Raw genomic sequence first — 19,534 nt, 5'->3', positions numbered from 1 at the left:
GATGGCAGCCGTCCTCCCCCGCCGCTGCGGGCCTATAAGGCGCTGCGCGTAACCCAGGTGACGCCGCATCACGGCGGGGACCCTCCCGGGGCGGGAGGCGGCCTATCCTCCCCAGCCTCCCCTCCCTCCCCACCACCAGCCCGCACCCCCGCCGCAGCGGTTAAACCGCCCCCGCCTCCCCCCCCCAACCGCTCTTCCACTCGCGCCCCGCGATTGGCTGCGTCCTTCAATCCCAGCCTCGCTCTCTTTTGTTCCCATTGGCCGTACCTCCCGCCTGTCTTGGCGGCAAGCCCCGCCCTCCCTTTTTATACCAGCCTTACTCACTCCCCCCCCCCCCCCCCCCCCCGCCCCCGTCCACCCCCTGCCTCCCCCTTACCCGGCCTGCCCCCCCCCGGGTCTAACCTCTCCTGCCTCGGGGGTTTCTGCGGCGCAGCCGAGGTCGGCGGGCCCGTGCCCGCGGCCGGCCGAGGCAGGCGGTTGCCGGGGCGTTCGAAGGAGGCGGCGAGGCTGGGGCTGGGGCGGGAGCGGAGCCCCGCCGCGCAGCCAGGGACGCCCCCAGACACACACACACACACACACACACACACACACTCACACCCCCGCGTCCCCCAGCCCCAGCCCGGCAGCGAGGGGGAGCATGAGAGCCCGGCAGCGGCGCTAGGGCAGGCAGGGAGCAGAGGGGGCTCGGAGGCGGCGTGAATCATCTCCCCCTCGCTCCCTCGCCCACCATTTACACCGCTCGCTCCCTCCCTCCTTCCCTCCTCCCGCTCCCCCTCCCTCCCCTTCCTCCTCTGTCTCACTCGTTCTCGCTCCCCTCCTCTCCTCTCCCATTCTCTCCCCTCCTCTCCTCTCCCACTCACTCTGTCCTCTCCTCCTCCCGTCTTACTCTTTTCACTCTCTTCCCTCCTCCTCCTCCCCTCTCCCCCTCTCTCTTCCCTCTCGCCCCCCTCGCTCCCCTGTCTCCCTTCTCCTCATCTCCTGACACTGCACTGCAGCTGCTCCTCCAGCCAGCGCTGCCCGCTTCCCTCCCTCCTCTCCTCTCCTCTCCCTTCCCTCCCCCCGGGTGCCAGATAAACAAGGCGCGCAGCATCCTCGGCAACGCCGAGCTTAGCTCTACATTTTCGAAAAGGACAAGAGAACGGGACGAGCCCCCTCCCCTCCTCCTCCTCCTCCTCCTCCTCCTCCTCCCCCTTCCTCCTCCTCCTCCTCCTCCCCCTTCCCTCCCTGCCCCCCCACCACAGAAGGGAAGAGACAATTCTCCTCCGAGAAGCAGCAAACATGATGGCGGCAGCTCCCATCCAGCAGAACGGGACCCACACTGGGGTTCCCATAGACCTGGACCCGCCGGACTCCCGGAAAAGACCGCTGGAAGCCCCCCCCGAAGCCGGCAGCACCAAGAGGACCAACACGGGCGGTGGGTATAGCCTCCGTCACCTCCCCCCGCCCAGCCCACCCATCTCTCCTCTCCTCTCCCCTTCCCTACCTGCCTGCCTCCCCCTCGCCCCCCCCCCCCCTCAACCCCCCCAAGCATTCCCATTTCTCTAATGTTATCATTCATCAAAATGGCGTCGGTTTTCAGCATCTACCGGGCTTTTTATTTAATATCCACGCCGGGGCTGCGGAGCCGTGGCCCCGCGGCGGGGAGGGGGGCGCGCAGGGGGCTCCCGCAGCCCCCCTCGCCCTTTTCGCCATGGTCTGGAAGGAGGCGGCAGGCGCGCTTCCCTCCCTTCGCATCCTCCAGGTCACAAGTTGAATTTCAGCCTTGCCCTGCGTTTTTCCTCCTCCTCGGCCTCGCCGCTATTGTCAGCGTGTGTGTGTGCGCGGCGTTTGTTTGTCTGGCTGGGGGCGAGGGCTGGCTGGCGGAAGGGGGGAGCCGTCACTCCGCCGGGGGGCTCGGCGGCTCGCATCCTGCCCTGCCCGGATGAGATGAGTTATAACGGGACCAGCATCGCCTCCCTTCCTTTGCGCTGGAGTCGTCATAACAATGCACCGAGGCGGAGGTGAATTCGTTTGCCCGATATTAAGAGCAGCAGGCTAACTGTGCGCAGAGCATCTCACGGCCGGCTACGTTAATATGGATGGGCACTATTGTCACACACAGGCACTGCTTCAGGAACTCCTAGTCGTGAATAAGAAAAGTGAGGTGAACTTGTATTGCTCCTCTTGCCTAGGAAAAAAAAAAACAAACACACAACAACTTTGTAGAACAGATTTCCTGATACAAATCTTAATATTCAAGCAAATGGGACATGCACATAATTACTGGGGAGAACCCAAGTCTGGGGAATGAACTAACCCTTATTCTCCTGCACTTTACACAGCTGGTTGCAGAAGGTTTCTCAGACTTCAGTGTCTCTGGATTTAAAATTGGGATGGTAGCGCTGATGATTCCAAGGCTGATTCAGTTGTTGAATCAGACTGGAAATCCTTTTCATTTTAATTTTGTATTTTTCATTCATTTCATATATATTTTTCCTGATCCGATTGTGTGCTTTAATGCTAGTGGTGGATGGAGGACTGGTATTGTCTTGTCACCTTTTAAGTGTATCTGAAATAAGTGACTTAGGCTTTTGATCAATTGGGAAAAATTCTTCTTAATGTCCTTTAATTAATGAGCTTAAAAGAGATCATTGTCGCTTAAGAAGTGTTAAAGGAATACATCAGGATTACTTAGGCAAGTGATCCCATCCGCACCATGTTGAGTTGTTTTCTTGGCAATGGCTGAAATGCTTGGAATAAAACCCCACATTTTGGGTGGGTTATTTGGTAGCAGAGTAGTCGTTTTGCTCACTTAAGAAGAATGCATGCAATAGCTAATTGCTATTCTCATGTGTTTGCTAATGACAAACAAATAGCCCATCAGAATTTACAATTCATTCCTTCTTAATTTTGGCATTTCTTTTGCAGTATTTTCAAGCAAGGTTGTAGTTGTCACTAGGCACGTTTTTGCGCAGGGTTCCCTTTTTTTAAAAAGGGGTCCAATCATTTCTGTGTGCTGTGGTTATCAGTGGAAAAATTGAAAAAAATCCACCTTTGGAATACAACTTTGATTTTATTCTTTTACAGAATTAAGGAATATATATGGATTCTGTAATTTGCTTAGAATAAATATACGTATTGTAAAATGTCAAAGGCATAGTCCAAATGTGTCTTGCAGAATGACGCAACTGGTTAGATGTAAATGCATGAATTACTGGATGAGTTTAAAGATGTAACGTTTTATTTGTGGGTCGGGGGGTGGGTTGGGGGGGAATCAAAGTTTTAAACCCATATTAACCATGCATATCTCAATTTTTCAGAGGATGGCCAATATTTTCTAAAGGTCCTCATACCTAGTTATGCTGCTGGATCTATAATTGGGAAGGGAGGACAGACAATTGTTCAGTTGCAGAAAGAGACTGGGGCCACCATCAAGCTGTCTAAATCCAAAGATTTTTACCCAGGTACGTGCAAAAATTAGCCAGTTCTTTATTTTTAAATCCCATGGGATGTATGTACATGTCATGTCAGTGTGTTTCAAATGTTGGCGACTAAGCATCTAGTGCTACTGGAAGCGATATTTATCAAAAAAGTATTCTACGAAGTGCAACAGTGAATATAAATGTTCTGACTTAGTTGGACTATGAAATGAAATGGTTACTATCTAGTAATTGAACTGCTTGAAATATGTTTAAAGATGTTTGCAGTGTTTCTGAGAGAAAATCATAAGCATTTTCTGGTTGCTTTGTTTTTTAGTTAAAAAATAAAAAATCGAGCTTTAAGGAACCAACTTGACAGCTGGCGTAAAAATAATTGTTCGTTTGAAGTTTCCAGACATTGTAATGACAATTAAGCTAGAATGAGTAAAATTGAGAGGCTGCCTCTTAAAGAATGGGCCATTTACTTTAAATCCATTATGTACCTTCTTTATGCCTCATTGCTTTGTTCACTGGCTCTGGAGTGAAGGAAAGAGGACAAGTGCTGCTCTTTAGGTATTCTTTATATTATGTTTATCTCGATGGTGGAGGAAAACTATTATAAAAGTGAAATGCTTGGGACAAATAAAGATACAAGTATTTTGTATCAGCTGTATTTATGCACAAGAAACAGGTTTTTAATATTGGTGTATGACAACAATAATAAATCTGAATTAGTATTTCTCCTTTAAGATTTCTAAATGGGGGGGGGGTCTTACATAATGATACACAAGATTTTAGCTTTTGTAATTAAATATTTTTTTCCTAAAGATAAACAAAAAAACATTTTGTAATTGAACTGTGTTCTAGAGGAGTTCTTGTAAATTGATACAAAATAATAATGTAACTAATTCTCTTTTTGGTGTTTTGATTTTATTTTGAAGAATAGCTGGTGGTTTAGAATTGAGTAGGTGTTACTGACTTTTCTGTTGGAAAAATTAGAACTGTTTTGCATTTGATCCATTTTAACAAGATGACTGAATCCTGTAAAATAGTGAAGGTAGTTGGTATGGGCATAAGCAGAACGCTAATGTGTTAGTGTTTAGCTTTTCCTGTCTTCTAACTTTAGTGTCAGGCAGAAGTGGATTTTTTTTATTAATAGAGAGATTGTGGTCTCTTTACGATGATGATTTTTGTTAAGGAAATTGTAATGCACCTGTTGTATGTCTCCTTAATGAATGCAGTTTATAATACTCACATGACAAAGGTTAAAGTAGTGTGTATAGGTTTTCCTGCTGAAAGATACAGTTTATAAACTGATGCTTGTTGTCTTTGAATTTTTTTCTTTTTTACTTTTCTTTCCCCTTTGAGAAAGTTAGCAAATAAGGTCCTTTATTTTGAAAGGTATGGTAGGGTGGAAAAAAATCAATGTAGGATTGTGAAAACTCTTGGAAGAAATAAAAGCATTCAAAAGAGCCTGATTGCAGAATTAATAACATAATCTGCGTAAAGAGCCGCAATAGTGAATTAAATTCACTGTCAATAGATGAAAATGAAATAGATTTTCTGCATTATACATGAGGTGGTATCACATATGCAAGGATGTTACAGAAAATTGGTGTTTATGAAGAATATTCCAAATACCAAATTACAAGCCTTTTCATTTTACTACAGTTTATTTACACTCTGTTGGAAAGGACGCTCCAAAGATTAGATCTTTTGTTCAGTACTCTAGCATATTTCTTCTGTTTTCTGATTAAATCAGAATTATATATTTCTTTGTGTAGCAAATTGTAAAGATATAGCAGTAGTAGTAGCAGAGGAACCTTTGAAAAATAAAAATTAGCAATCTAGAATGACGCTAGTAAAAATGTTTGCAACAAACATGTTATCTCTTAAAATCAGTAATAGTAATAACAAGGGCAGTAATGCTTAGTCAATTTCAGTGTAACAGGTGCAAATGAACTTCCAGTTTGACTTTAGACAGTCTGCTTTGAGTTTGCAGCCATGTTGTCATATTGCAAATGAGTGTTTTAAAGAAGTTTGTGACTGATACTTGCTAAAGCATGGCACAGGTCTGAGAAATGGACTCCCTTGTGGCTAGCTCTTCTTAGTCTTTGTTTGCGTTTGACCACAAGCCCATGGAATTTTTGGAGGTCCTGGCATTCCCTAAGCTGATAACTTTTGGGTTTCTTGCAGACTCTCATGCTTGTACAGCATTAGGGAAGATGTACCTTGTGTAATAGCTAATATAAAGATGGTTTATTTTTCTTCCAGAGTTTCATAACCAATTATTCTGGTTTCATAATAGAAGTTGGTTACTCTATTCTATTTATGCATGTGACTAGAAATGCGATTAATGTACATTTCGTTATGGAATGTTTGCTCACTGAAGTTTCTGTGAAACTTTTTCCTTTTTCCAAAACAGTTTTAGCACAGTCTGAGTAAGTTGCTGTTTGGAAAGGAGGAAGTTGGATGTAATACAGAAGTCATGCATAGTTCCTATGATCTAATAGTGTTCTTTCTTTTTCCTGTGATATAGGACTTCAGTATGCAGACTGATTTCTGTTGGAATTAATTTTGTGCATCAAAAGGTGACATAATTACTGAAGAATTACATGGCAGCTCTAATTACAAGACATTGAAGGAAAAAAAATCAGCCTTTCACTGAACGTTTTAGTTCACAAAATAGGAAACACTACATAATTACATTACTGTCCACTAGAGTTTTATTTTTGGAGTACACAACTTATTGTTCTCTTTCCAGGTTACCAGCTGACTTTTTCTAATTGTTTGGACTTCTGCAATTTAAACTTGGATATTGTGCTTAAATTATTCCCAATTCCTTTCTCTTCAGTCCTGTTCCTATATTGTGGTAATGAAGTTAGACTGGCAAAAATACGCCCTATTTGTAAAATAATAGGCGCTGATTCCTTCTTCAGAGAAGTATAGTGTGTGTATTGACTAGTGAGTTCTGGTCCAAAACTTAAATACTGACACAGCCATTCTGTTTTAATATCAATAAAGTGAACTCATAAAGCTGGCCCTTCTGTGGGCCTATGTTTATGTATGGTTGTATTTTGAACAATATAGAAGTTAGTATTTTTGTTGTATTAAGCTCTCATTGTTTTATCTGTTCTTCCATTCTGAATTGTAGTGAGCCCTGGACTGAAAACTACTGTGGACATACGTATTTTTTTTTCCATTGAGCACTCCCCCCAAGTCTCTCTCGCTCTCTCTCTCTCTCGCTCTCTCTCACTCACACACACAGACACACACACACACACAAAATTATGTTACATCGCATCATGTTGTTTATCTTGCAACAGGATCTTGCCTGATCTGAACTTGGTGCTTGAGTGAATTTGAGCTCGGTCAGTGTTTTTTAATTTATTGGAATATGAAGTCATGTGTGTACTTAAATTAGATCATGTTAAGAGCAGAGATTAATAAAAACATAATTAAATGGGGATAAGGTTTTACTACTTTTAACAATAGAGTAGCTGTGTTGTTTTTGTAACAGATTTCTAATTAGTAATGTTCTCTAAATATTTGGAGAATACAGAAGGTCAGAGTTTCCTTCCCCTGCCTCATGTAGAGAGTGTATGAAATGTGTGTCTGTTATGTTTTTACAGTGACTTGTATTCAAAATGTTTTGTGTTTTACCAAATCTTTATGCATGTGTCCTTTGGAAAATTATATTATTATGACTCCTACAAAACCTTTCAAATTTATCGAACGTACAATTAACCAGAGGAATTTATAATTAAGCTCACTTTCTAGCTTCATTACCCCTATTTAACAGTTAGGGAGGGGGAAGGTATAATATATCAAGCTTGGTTCACCATTATTTTTTTTATTTAGAAATCAGTATGTCAGTTCATTAACCACAGAAAATAATCTGAAGTCTTGTAGTGAAAAGAATCAGTTTTAAAAATCAACACTTGAAATAGTGTCAGTGAAATAATGTATTTCAGCTATGGAGGAGAATAAAAAATAAAGGAGAAATAAGACAGCTAAAAGCTAGATTGGAGTTAGCAATCTGTTGTCATGGTTCCTTGGAGGTGGTTGTCATACGTCAGTAATTGCATCCCAGTTTTATTCTTGGTATTTATCCTTTTTTCAAGATATTGACATGGGCTAAGTAGAGACTTTATAAATATAAATCTAAGATTTTAAGATTCTGTTGTAAACATTTACTGATATGACCAACTTCTGGTATAAAGGAACTGGGGAGATGACTAAATAATGAGTAGAGATTTTGGAGGTGGATTCTTTACAAACCTACACAGCTCTAAAGGAGCTGTAATTACTGATCTTTCTACTAGGAAAAAAAAACAAAAAAAAACCAACAGGAATAATCCCAAGTGTTGGTTGCCAGCTGTTCCGAGAGATAATTCTCAGTTGGACAGTTGTCAGTTGCCTAGTTACTGGAACAGAATAAAAAAAGTTAGCTTGTTAGACTGCAGATCTTTAGTACATTTTACATTTAAAAGGAAGCTGAAACTGACTGTGTAATAACTTCATCTAATCTTGAGATTGTTACCTATCTAATTTGACCCAGTGTGAATTCAGCAGCTTCTCATTTGACAGGTTTAGAAAAATTTTGAGAAGTTTAGGTAGAAATTTTACACTGATGTTTATGTTTGAGCGAATAAACTTTTACATGGCAAATGACTCTGTGGTTTGCAAGAAAATGCTGTGTCTTTGTCTAGTGTAAGAAGGGTGATAGATATGAAATAATTAGTTAACCTTAATAAAAGGTACTTCTTATGCATGCAGTTGTTTGGCAAAATAAAGGACAGGTCACGAGGAAATACTATTTTCTATCAAGTTCAGCTTTTCTGTGTTTTTCTCACTGTAGTCTTCAATGGAGTTGAGAAAATAAATGATTCTCAATAGGTAAGAAAGTGTATATGTAGATGAATGTGCTAGTGACGATATTACGTATTTACTTCTTCATTAAATTGAGGCTTCTGCAAAGCAGAAATTTCTGCATTCCTTAAGTGCATCTATATTATGGACTTGTAAGTTCTGGGGGAAAAGTGATTAAGAAAAATAGCAGAAGTCTGTAAAAACTAATAATTTAAAATTTCTGCTTTTCACGAAGTTTTACGTTTCTGTACAAGACTTAGTGTTTCGCAGACAGATCAAAGTTTTTATGGATGTGTTTGGAGCATAGGTCTTGGAGCTAATATTTAGAAAATATAATCAGGAAATGACTGAATCTTGTAATTGTTTTCTGTTTGTCCCTTATGCAGTAAGAGAAAAATTTTCTTTTTTTCTTAGAGGCTGTATCCTGGAGCAATCAATACCTTTCTCAAATGCTGTGATATTGTTAGTTCATTAATCAACAGCATTAACTCCAGATACTTTCCTCTGTAGTTGACCAGGGAATTTATTTAATCAGTGATCAGTAGGCTAGGAAAGGAGACCTTGGATTTACTAAATTTGTCAGACCAGCTATTAGAAATAGAGCATAGAGGGATTTGGGAGGAGGGCTTGTGCCTGATGGCTGTCTCATTTCCGTCTTTGGATACAGCTCTAGCATAAAGTTAAGCAACATCTGTACAGATTTGACTGACAAACATCTCGCTGGGATTCATCATTGCATCCTACAGCAGGTGCAATCAGCTTTTCAGTCCATCTTAAAAAGAGGTTAGTTTGTTTTTTAATGTTTGTCGACTGGCCAGCGGGAGTTAATGACCTGGTGAGGAGAGTGGTAGTTGTCAGTTGTCCGGTGCTGGAATGCTGCAGGTAATTGGGCTGGACTGGTGAGGGCTGTGGCAGCGTGCTTCTCACGTTGCACTGCAGCTGCTCTTGGTCTTAATTAATCTGACCCTCAGTGGCTGCAGTGCCATGGTATAAAGCGCAACGTGTACTAGAAATGGAAAAGCTTCGTTTTGAGTCTTGCTGATGGCCATGTTTCTGGGAAGGCCTTTCGGTTTTCTAATTGGATTTGTTTGATACTAGCCTAAAATCCATACTGTGCTTCAACTTAAAACTGTAATACGGTTTTCCTGTGTCAAATATCTGTGGAATAGCGAAGCTGTTAAACATGTTAGTGAAATGTCAGTGTTACAATGTACTTAAAAAAAATATTTGTGTTTATTCTGACAACAAATACAATTGTCTGTAAATGAAAATAGCTATGGTGTTCAAACAAATGGAGTGGGAGGAGAGTCAATAAAATCAAATGCTTAATGGCAAATTACCTTTACTTCTGTTTCACTTTGAACATGCATTTTATATTTGTCTGGTATTAATTTATTGCGTACTCTAGTACGCTTTGTAGTAGGGTATAGTAGTTGATAGTATTGGATAGATCAGTATTGTGATGCTTTTGAGGATTTGCAGCAGTGTGGAAACGTGTAAAATTGGAATTTGGTATTTGGCAGTCAGAATAAATGAATGTACATGAGCAAATCTGTTAATTTACTATAGAGATAACTACTATCTTGCCTGCATGACACAGCTTTAAGAAACTATCAGGTTTCTTATGTTTATCCTGGTGTTCAGGGCCGTTCTGTTGTTCCATCCCCCAAAGGAAATACCAAATCGGAGTTTAGCCTAGAGTGTTACACTACAGATGTGTAAGAACTCTATTTCATCCTATTTTTCTTTTGATTTTGCTTCCCAAATTGGGATTTTAAGGATTAGCTGTGTAGCTTGTATTGTAAGTGAAAGAAGTGATCATCAGGATACTTTGTGTTTAAATTTTATTTAGTAGAAATATTAAATGGTTTTAAGGCATAATAAAATGTCAGCTATCTAAATTCTCCCCATCCCCCCATATTGACATGTTTTCACTATAATGTATTTGTTAACTAATTATGGTTGCATTTGATTGGGGTTTACTTAATATTAAACATTCTGTTCTTGTTGATTATAGCCAAGCATTAACATTCATTTGGAGGCACTTAACTGGTGTGATTGAAATGTCAGTTTAAGGCAGTATTTGGAAACATGTCTGTGGAAGCCAGATCCGAACTGTAAAATGCTAGGATGCCATTGTGACTTCTGAACATGAATTTGCCACTCTTCAGTTGAGCTGGTTATGAGCGATACCATTATGCATTGCTTGTCTTGACTTCTGAATTGCAATAAGTTTCATGTAAGGTTTAAGTACTCTCCGTGATTAATGGGCAAAATTAAGCTTTCTTCATGAAAGGCCAGAGAACATAGGTTGATGTATGAAGTAACTGGTGTAAGTAACCAGCTGTGTGACCAGATACACTATTCCTTCAAGTGTTATTAGAGACAGGGTTCAAAGTTACATAGTGGTAATATGAATGACCTTTGGGGTCAGTTGTCTTAGTCCCTACTAAGTGAGGAGAACAGATAGTTGTCAGTATACGTAGATGAAACTGATTATGTAACATTAGTGTTTGTTAGAGTTAAAGAAGCATGAATCTCAGACAAAATTTCATATTTGCCTCGTCTTGTAGGTTTTGATTGTGAAAAGACTAAACACCTGTTTTTCCGTCATTGATCTCTCACTGCATCCTGCAGGGCCTGTCATCTCAGCATTGACAGGATCAGATGAAAAATACAATCGATGTGTTGACATTTTTTTGAGAATCACTCAGGTAAGATTACTTGTTATACAGAACTACAGTGAAATTCATGGCTGCTGCTAATGTTTCACAAGTTGGAGCCTTTGCATTTTCAATCATTAAATTAGATACTGAGGTTCTCTGCATGTTCCCTTGTTTCTATTTTAAAAGCACTTTTTGTGCCTTGCTCAGTGCCATTTAACTCTCTTGTAATTTCCCACATAAAGAGCTTCACACATTTGTACTCTTTTCCCCCACTTCATAGAGTGACACCTGTTTGCTTGAATCAAGAACCATAGTGCACACCTCAAAAGTTCTTGGAAGATTTGTATATACATGTATTTTGTTTTATTTTGAAGTAGTGACTTGAGTTCTTTTTAAAGAGCCTTCATTGGCAATATAGGGAAAAATATCTGTAGAGAACCAGATAATCAGAGGCAGCAGCAATTTATAATTTTCCTAATTTATTCTAAGCTCTCATTTTTCAAACTATATGTGAAAATTCACAAATATTTAACTGGATATAGAACTATGGAGTCTCAAGTCAAAATTATTGAAAATATTTATATAAAATGATGCATTAGCCAAGTATGAAGTGGCAGACGTCCATTTAGCTGACTTCGTTCAGTGTCCAGTATGCATATGCGTAAACTATACCAGATTGTGTTCCCAAAGAGTTAAGCAGTGAATTTACATCATGGCATGGAAGCGGGAGGAAAGACCAGTTAGGCCATATGCCAGATTGGAGCTTGATCTAGCTGAGGTTTACATTTTGTCCCTGTCTGTAATCTGGTGTTTCTTGAGTGTAGATAAGATAGTGTATAGTAGCAGCAGTTCAGGTATTCCAGTGGATACTGTTTTAGCAGTGGTACTGAGCTGGAGTTATAGTATATTAATATTTGTAACGTGGTAGTTTACCACTGCTTTTCCTGAGGAAGACAAAAAAAAAAAAAAGAAAAAAAAGAAAAAAAGGTGGCTTTTTAGCAGTTTGTTGTCCTGGCTTTGAAGAGAATTTCTGTGGAACAATAGAGGCTCTTCTGGCATTTTGTCAGTGCAGATTTTCAAGGGTTTGCAACAAAGTGCTGCTACTGGATGCCGTGAAGTTTTATAAAAATGATTTATTGCAGTAAGTGATAGATACAGAACATCTATGGGGCTTACTTTCTGTCCTGCATGTGTGTGCACACTTCATTGTATGTCTTCTACTTACTGTATTAGGTGGACACTTGGCAGCTCTGACAATCTAAAATAAAAAATTGGATTTCCCAGAAACTCCTTATGATTGTATCACTTCCTAATTTCTGAGTCTTTTACTGCGAGGTGTAGCACGCTTTAAATCTGCTAGTTTTTGTTGGGATTACTCTTCTTCAAGCATATAAATACTAGCATATTGAATTGCTCAATAAAAAATGAACTGTTAAATTTACTTTTTTTTTTTTTTTTCAGGAATAAAAATTTTTGTTTAGGTTGGTGATAATGCCAAGTGCTCATCTAGTATTTGCACTGCTTTTAACAATAATAAAATATATAGTATACAACTTTATAAGCTGCGTTCTAGTTCTGTATGGATCTATATCTATGGCTAGCTGTTCTAGTAATTGCCAATGTGATGCATTAAACTAAAAAAGTTTTTTTATATCAAATTTAGCTCAGAAAAAAGTTAGGACAATTTTGTGTGATAATTGAGCAAACCTAAGATTTGATAGGAAAGGCATTTATTTGTCTTGCCTGGCCTTTTCCAGCTCTTCCTTTTTCCTTGAGTTCATCATGTGTTCTTTCTCTGAATAACTTGTAAAGAAACAGGGTAGCCTCTGATAGCCAGATTTTAAATCAGGTTGCTAAAAACAGAATAGAAAGTGTATTTAGAAATCTACATGCAACTGCTAGCCTAAGAGTCAAGGCGTGTTTTTGAAAATCAATTAAATGGGCAGCTGTTTTTGTCCTCCCTTATGTTTCCCATACAGTCTAAATACAAAAAAAAATCTTCAGGTTATGCAAGTGTTTTATAAATTTGTATGAATTTTAGTCTTACAGACACAGTCGATAATGGTTGCAAGGCCAGTGTTTGCATTAAATATCCTATTTATGCCTAGTAAACTTTAATTTTTATTTCAGGTAACTTTCTCGATTTTTTTTTTTTCTGTATTATCCAATGGATCGTGTTTTCAGTAGTATTTACTGTTTCAAAACATGTTGGTTTGATGTTTAGTAGTAGTTCTAGTTCTGTCCTTCACGCTTTGGTAGCTTAGAACCACCTGATTTTGAGGGTGCAGACATGAAAAGGGCACAGAACTTAATCATCTGGTTTTATAAAAATAAGTATCTTATTTTTTTTTTCTCTTCTACAACACATATACATATGCTCAAAATTAGAAAAACAAATCCCATGTTTATATTTTTTTGTACTTCTTTTTGGCTTGCTAGTATGGTGCATAAGTGTCTACTGTTCTTCCAGTGTTGGCCAGTCCAGGCACATGCTGAATTTCATGTTGTGCAAAATTGTTTTTGTAGATTTTCTTTTCAAAAGAAGTTTCCTCTTGTACATTTTGGCAGCTTTATATTGGCTGTCTGAAGATCGTTAAATTTGTCACTATTATTTAAGTATTTGTCTTTTTTACTGGAATGGCCAGTCTTCATTTCTCTCAATATAAGCTTTCAGAAGTAATGACAATAATTTACTAAGAGTTATGATGTTAAAACCATAATTAAAATTTAGTGACCTTTTCCTAAAAATATGCATGTAGTTAAACAGGCTTCTGAGATAATGCAGGGATTTAATCTGTGAAATGTTGCATAGGAGATTAGGATAGGTGATCATAATGCTCTTTTGTAGCAAGACAATGTCTTAATTTGAATGTTTTTCTCTGTCAAAGAGAAAACAAAGCTTTGAACTAAAAAAGCATATAAGGGGAGTTGGTGTCTTCTAGTATGTACCAGTAGCACTGGTTTTGTATGGTGAGATTCTCACAAGTATGCTTACCTGGGAGGGCCAGAGAGGCTGAATATGACTGTCTGATATGAAGTCAACACAAATACTTCAGGAACTAATAGAAATTTCATATTTGTGGTATGACCCATCTCAGTAGGTCTAGAAAAGTTGGAATGCTAATTTAGAGAAAAAAATGCTGTTAGTATTTACTAATCATGAACTGCAATACAGTTTACTAGCAAACCAAAAGCGAATGATGGCATATTTCATGTGAAATTATCTTGGTGTATGTGAAATACTGTGTATTGAACATATAATCAATATCAAAAGATCAATAGGTATTCTGGAATCCTTGTAGGTAAGTCTCTATGTAGATGGAAAGGCCAGGATACTTGAGGATGTTAGAGTAGACTTCATCTTTCCATATTGTATCATTTTTTAAGTTTTCCTTTGCAAGTTCCATTGTGTCAATCCCTTCAGGATATAGCAGTTTTCACATATTTAAATTCTGCATTCTAAGAGGATTATGACTTCCCAAATTTTGTCTTGCTCATAACCAAAAGATGATTTTCATATTGAATTTTGGAATAGGTGGCTTTTCTGCATAAAAATGACTGGTGTCAAATGACTGGGTAAAAATGATTGGTGTCAATACCCATACTTCAGGGTATGGGATGCCTCTTCCATGCCCCTTCCATGGGGGAAATTGAGGAATCTTGCTGGACAGGCCATTTTATAAGTGCTGAAGATCCTTAGAATGGTATATTTAATCAACAAAACAAAACAAAAAAAACATGCATATGCTCATCAAATATTTAGTTTAAAATTTTAATCTGCAAGTTACTCTTTAGAACTTCAAGGTTTCCCTCTACTAACCTTTGATTTCTGAAATCTCAAAGTTGTAGTTTAGCAAGTTCTAAGCACTGGAAAACTTGCAATTTGTTTCCTAAGCAGCTTAAGATGCCTTTTATTTTTTAACCTCTGCTTTTATACTTGACATTCTGTGTGGAAATTCTGCCAGTAAACTGTATCTACCACTCTCAGTTTGATGAATTCAGATTGTGTGGTAAGTAAAACTTCCCATTTTTTGTAAGGTTGACTTCTTGGAATTAATCGAAATCTGAATAATTGTTTTCAACTTTGTTGCTTGAGATCAAATATTTCTCTGAAGTTATATATTTCTTAAAGGTGTCCAAGCTCTTTATCTGTGCAGATGAGTACAGTAGTGAGACATGGTTCTTGCGTCTTTCAATAGTTGATGTTCTATTACTTTAAGCAAAAAAGAAAATATATTTTTTTTTTGTCTCTCAAGTATAAGGGGAGAAATTGAGAATTTCTTTCCATTTGCTACTGCCTTCCAGGAAAGTGAGTGGAGACACAAATGCAATAAAATTACTATCAATTTCTCTTTACAAACATCAAATTCAGGTAAGTACTGAGTTTACAAAAGGCAAAATAATTATCTAGTCTATGTTGCCCCAATTTGGTCTGTTTTCATACAGGGGTAGGTGATAGTAGCGTATACTAAAAATAGTAATAATAAAGTATGTATATGGTTCTTCAGAAAAATCCAAGGCGATTTAGATTCTTTGGTGAAAGACTTCTTTATCTCTCAGTGTTTTTCTTTTTCTAGCAAAGGATTTTTTTTTTTCCTGGTACTCACCTATGGAAGTTAGTATTTCTGCTCCCTTTTGCCTAACAAGGAATGTTCTCACTGTTTTGTAGCCTTGCAAATGATTTAAATTGAAGTTACCTCAGCTGGATAGAGCAATTTGAATCACAGTTTAGAGATGCCTTTCTTGCTACATTAAATTTTAATGTAGTTGAGTAAATGATGATGAATACCAACATAACTCATGTCTTTGAGGATTGTATAGGACACCTTATAGTATATTTTCAGCTATATTCAGTTTGTTTTTAATAATCATGTTTAATACAGGTTATCAGTATGAACTTGCCAATACGTGTATTGTGCAGTTTTGGGATAAGTTTTATACCCTTTCTTTAAGTTGGTTGACTCTTTGCAAGAAAGTTACATTGTTTCAAAAGTTCTTTTCAAATTTTAATGCATAAATGCAACCTTTTAATGCCGGAAGCAGGACAAATCATAAACTCATACTATTTAACATGAAAACTTTTTATAGTTGTCTTATTTTTTGGCTTTGCTGAATGATTTTTTTTCATCTTAAAAGAATAATTGTCCTTATATATGTATGCTGGCTTTTTAATGTATTTTTAAATATGTTCAGTCCTTTCAGTAATTCCTTGTAGGAAAATACTGTCTTTCTGTTAACGTGTGCTACACTTGCTGAAAGATCTAATTTTGAAGAGAAACCTGAGATCTAATCCATAATGAGTTACAAATCCTCTTCAAACAAAACACTTTCTAGGATTTCCTTCCATTTGCAAATTTCTTTTGTTAGAAGCATTACACTTCTTTTGTTTCAACACACTTGTCTTACTGTTAATTTTTAAAGGTAGAAGTCAGAATTGTTGGAGTATGGAGCTTGACTGAATTAGCAAAAAAAAATATCTAAACAGTTAGTGGGAGGGATTTGATCTGAAGTGTTAAAAGGCACTGGTAAACTTCCTAAAAATAAATTCTGAGGAAATACTGAATTTTGACTTAAAATAATTATCCTGAAATCAAATTGTCCTATTTTCCCTTATGATTACATAAAATATTTTGTCTTAATTTTTAAGAGGGTTGTTTGGACTTTTTATCAGGGAGGAGATTGATATTTATTATTCAATAATAAATGCATATAAAATGCATTTATAATGAATATAAATGCAATCATTTTGTATTTGTTTAATTTTGTGCCTAATAGAAACCTTTGGCAAAAGTAGTTGCAAACTCAATGAGTGAATGCTCATTTAAAAATGAGAGAAAAAAGCAGGGAGGTGGTTCTTAAACTCTTGTATGTTCTCTTGTATGTATAATCTCATCTGTGATTTTAGAGTGAGACACTATATATGCAAGTATATATGGATATTGGCTTATTTTATTTGAAGTAAATTATCAAGAAAACGTCTAAACTGTTTGAGAACTGAAGGACATGGTGGAAAATGCAATTGATAAATTGGTGTGGAATATTTGCTCACGTTTCATACTCCATAATAAAAAAAAAACAAAACAAAAAAAAAAAAAAAAAAAGCAACTATTTACACTGATTGGTGCATAGTTAGTTGGCTACTAAGAGGTTAACTTCTCATTTCTATATGCATTTTGATGTTATAGTATGTGGTATTGTTTACAAGCTGCAGAAGGAGAAATTAAGATTACATGATATTTCATGGTATTTATATGTGAGCTCTTTGCTTGCTTAAACAAAGAAACAAAAAAAATCCCTCTGAACAGCTGAAGTGACACCAAGCACCAGCTGGGGAATCTGAAATCAAATATTTAGGGCATGATTTGTATTGAACTGCAATTAGAATGTATGATTCTGCAATAGCAATTGTTTGAGTGAGGTCAAATTGCACATGAAGAACGAACACAAACGAAGTCTGTCTTCACTGCAACTGATGTGTGTACACATGCTACTTCATGATATTTTTTTAATTATATGCAAAACTGGGAGAATACCTAACTTGATTATTTTATTTGTCCATTGTCTATTAAGCCTTAGTGTGTCAATAGGTGAATTAAAGACTTGAAAAAGAAAAAATGAAAATATTAACTTTGAGAAATTTAATGTTACTATTAATGTTACTAATAAAAAGAAATTATAAGCAGAAAAGAAATGATAAGAAATATATATATCACATTATATAATATTATATAATTCATAATTCATAATATATAATATATAATTTTTATATTTATATTATAAATTATATAATATATAAGATATTTATATATATTTAAATTTATATACGTTATATAATACATATTATATAATATATAATTATATAATATATAAGAATTATAAGAAATTATACGAAAGCATTACAGAGACTTATTCTGATGCTTTTTTCTTTCATTTTTTTTAACCTGTAGTTAAAAATACAGTATTAACCTACCAGTATTATAAAAGATAGCATTTTCTGTTTTCAGATAAAACGGTGCATTTCGACACATTGTTTAAAAACTATAACAGCTCTGTATATGAAAACACAAACTGTGATAATTAGATAGATATGCCATATGTGGTAGTTTAAGTTGGCATATATCTGAAATGGCATGTTTAATGTACTGTATTATTGGAATTAGTAATTTTACAGCTGAAAGCTGTTAATTCTGTTATACTGATTCCCTCTCATGAACCTGTAGGTAATGATGGCAGACCTTTTTCTTTGTGGAAAAACTGCTTCTGATAGCTTAAAAGGTAGCTAGCTGTAAGTTTCTGCATTTTTAGTGGAATCTTGGACTACTACAATTTTCTAATTAATTGAGAATTATGAGACTTTTTAATACAGCTACAGCTGATACAGAAAGTTTGTTCTAATAAAATTTATATAATGGAGAAAGGAGGTCTGTTGCTTTTCCATACAGCATGTTTTTCCCAGGCATTTTTTTTTGTCTTGGGGATAAAAAATAAAACAAGGCAAAATTGTCAACCCTAAGCACTTGAGAGTTGTGAGCAGTTGTTAAAAAAAAACAAAAAACAAACAACTGTCTTTTTCACACCAGCTGCATAAAAATCACCCCTCACACATGAAAAAACTCAAGGGAGGAAAGCAAGACTTGAGTATAAATTTGCTGAAGGGAGTTCCAGCTGTAAGTTCTGCTAGGGATATAGTGGGCCTGGCTGGGATGGAGTTAATGTTCTTCACACCAGCTCGCAAGATGCAATGTTTTAGGTTTGTGATGGAAGCAGTGTTGATAACAATGACTTCTACTTGTTGATGAATGGGTTTTTCATAGCATCAGGGCCTTCTCTAACATGCAGCAAGTTGGTGCATGGGAAGCTGGGAGGACACACAGCCAGGCAGATGAGCTGAACTGACCAAGAGTTACTCAGTGCTGTTCTTTGCCATGCTCAGCAATAAAACAGAGGGGAGAGTGATTTTAGGTTACCATTTTTTGCTTGGTGAGTCGCTGGGCTGTGGTTGTTTCAGGGAGGTGGTGAGTTACTGCTTCTGCATCGCTTGTTGTGCTGTTTGTTTGCTTGTTTGTTCTTTTGTTTTAATTCCACCTCTTTTCCTTTGCTTGTCAAACTCTTACGTTTACGCATGAATTCTGTTGCTTTCACTCTTCCTATTTCATTCCCCTACTCTGGTGTGGGGGGTGAGGGGCTGTGTGGGTTTACCTGTCGGCCAGGGAGACCCCACAATGGGGATTATTAATTAACCTTCTAGTGTTGTGTAAAGCCTTTGCCTTCCTAAAAACATGTGCACGTGTGTGTGTGTGTGTGGGAGGAAACGAAACTTGACTCAATTTTGTCTTGATACACTGGCAGATACTGTTAAAAATTACAGAAATTAACTGAGTTGATATCACTGGGTGGTGGTTAGGCCCTCATCCCTGTTACCTTACATAGGTTATTCTTGGGGTTCTTCTGTGTTTCATGTTTGAAAGCAACATAGTGTATGAGGGAGCTGAGAGGGCTTTTGGGAAGGTAATTGTGGTGAGTAATTAGAATGTAGGCGTGGAAAGGACCTCATGGATTAGGTAGAGTCGGTCTTCTGCTGTCCTTCCAGGCGAAACG

The 19,534-nt window shown here is 37.7% G+C and overlaps 1 protein-coding gene across 5 annotated transcripts in view; it reads left to right on the top strand.

Annotated features, from left to right (window-relative positions):
• Window positions 1-358: 358 nt before the first annotated feature.
• NOVA1 (NOVA alternative splicing regulator 1) overlaps window positions 359-19,534 on the top strand; it is a 140,920-nt gene continuing 121,744 nt past the window's right edge. For 2 of the 5 annotated variants that reach the window (XM_027458961.3, XM_027458959.3), the window contains exon 1: window positions 3,305-3,443. Coding sequence is in view for 2 of the 5 variants with exons in the window: in XM_027458957.3 (XP_027314758.1) it covers window positions 1,279-1,414; window positions 3,300-3,443 (280 nt within the window). In the remaining 3 variants the exon portion in view is untranslated. Of the gene's footprint in view, window positions 1,415-3,299; window positions 3,444-10,907; window positions 10,985-19,534 lie in introns of those variants that run through there. The other 3 variants (XM_027458957.3, XM_027458958.3, XM_027458960.3) reach the window with 3 other exon arrangements.

The sequence above is a fragment of the Anas platyrhynchos genome, chromosome 5, assembly GCF_047663525.1.
Source record: "Anas platyrhynchos isolate ZD024472 breed Pekin duck chromosome 5, IASCAAS_PekinDuck_T2T, whole genome shotgun sequence".
Taxonomy (NCBI): Eukaryota; Metazoa; Chordata; class Aves; order Anseriformes; family Anatidae; genus Anas; species Anas platyrhynchos.
The sequence above is the reverse complement of the archived record's forward strand: the minus strand, read 5'-3'. Positions and strand labels throughout refer to the sequence as shown.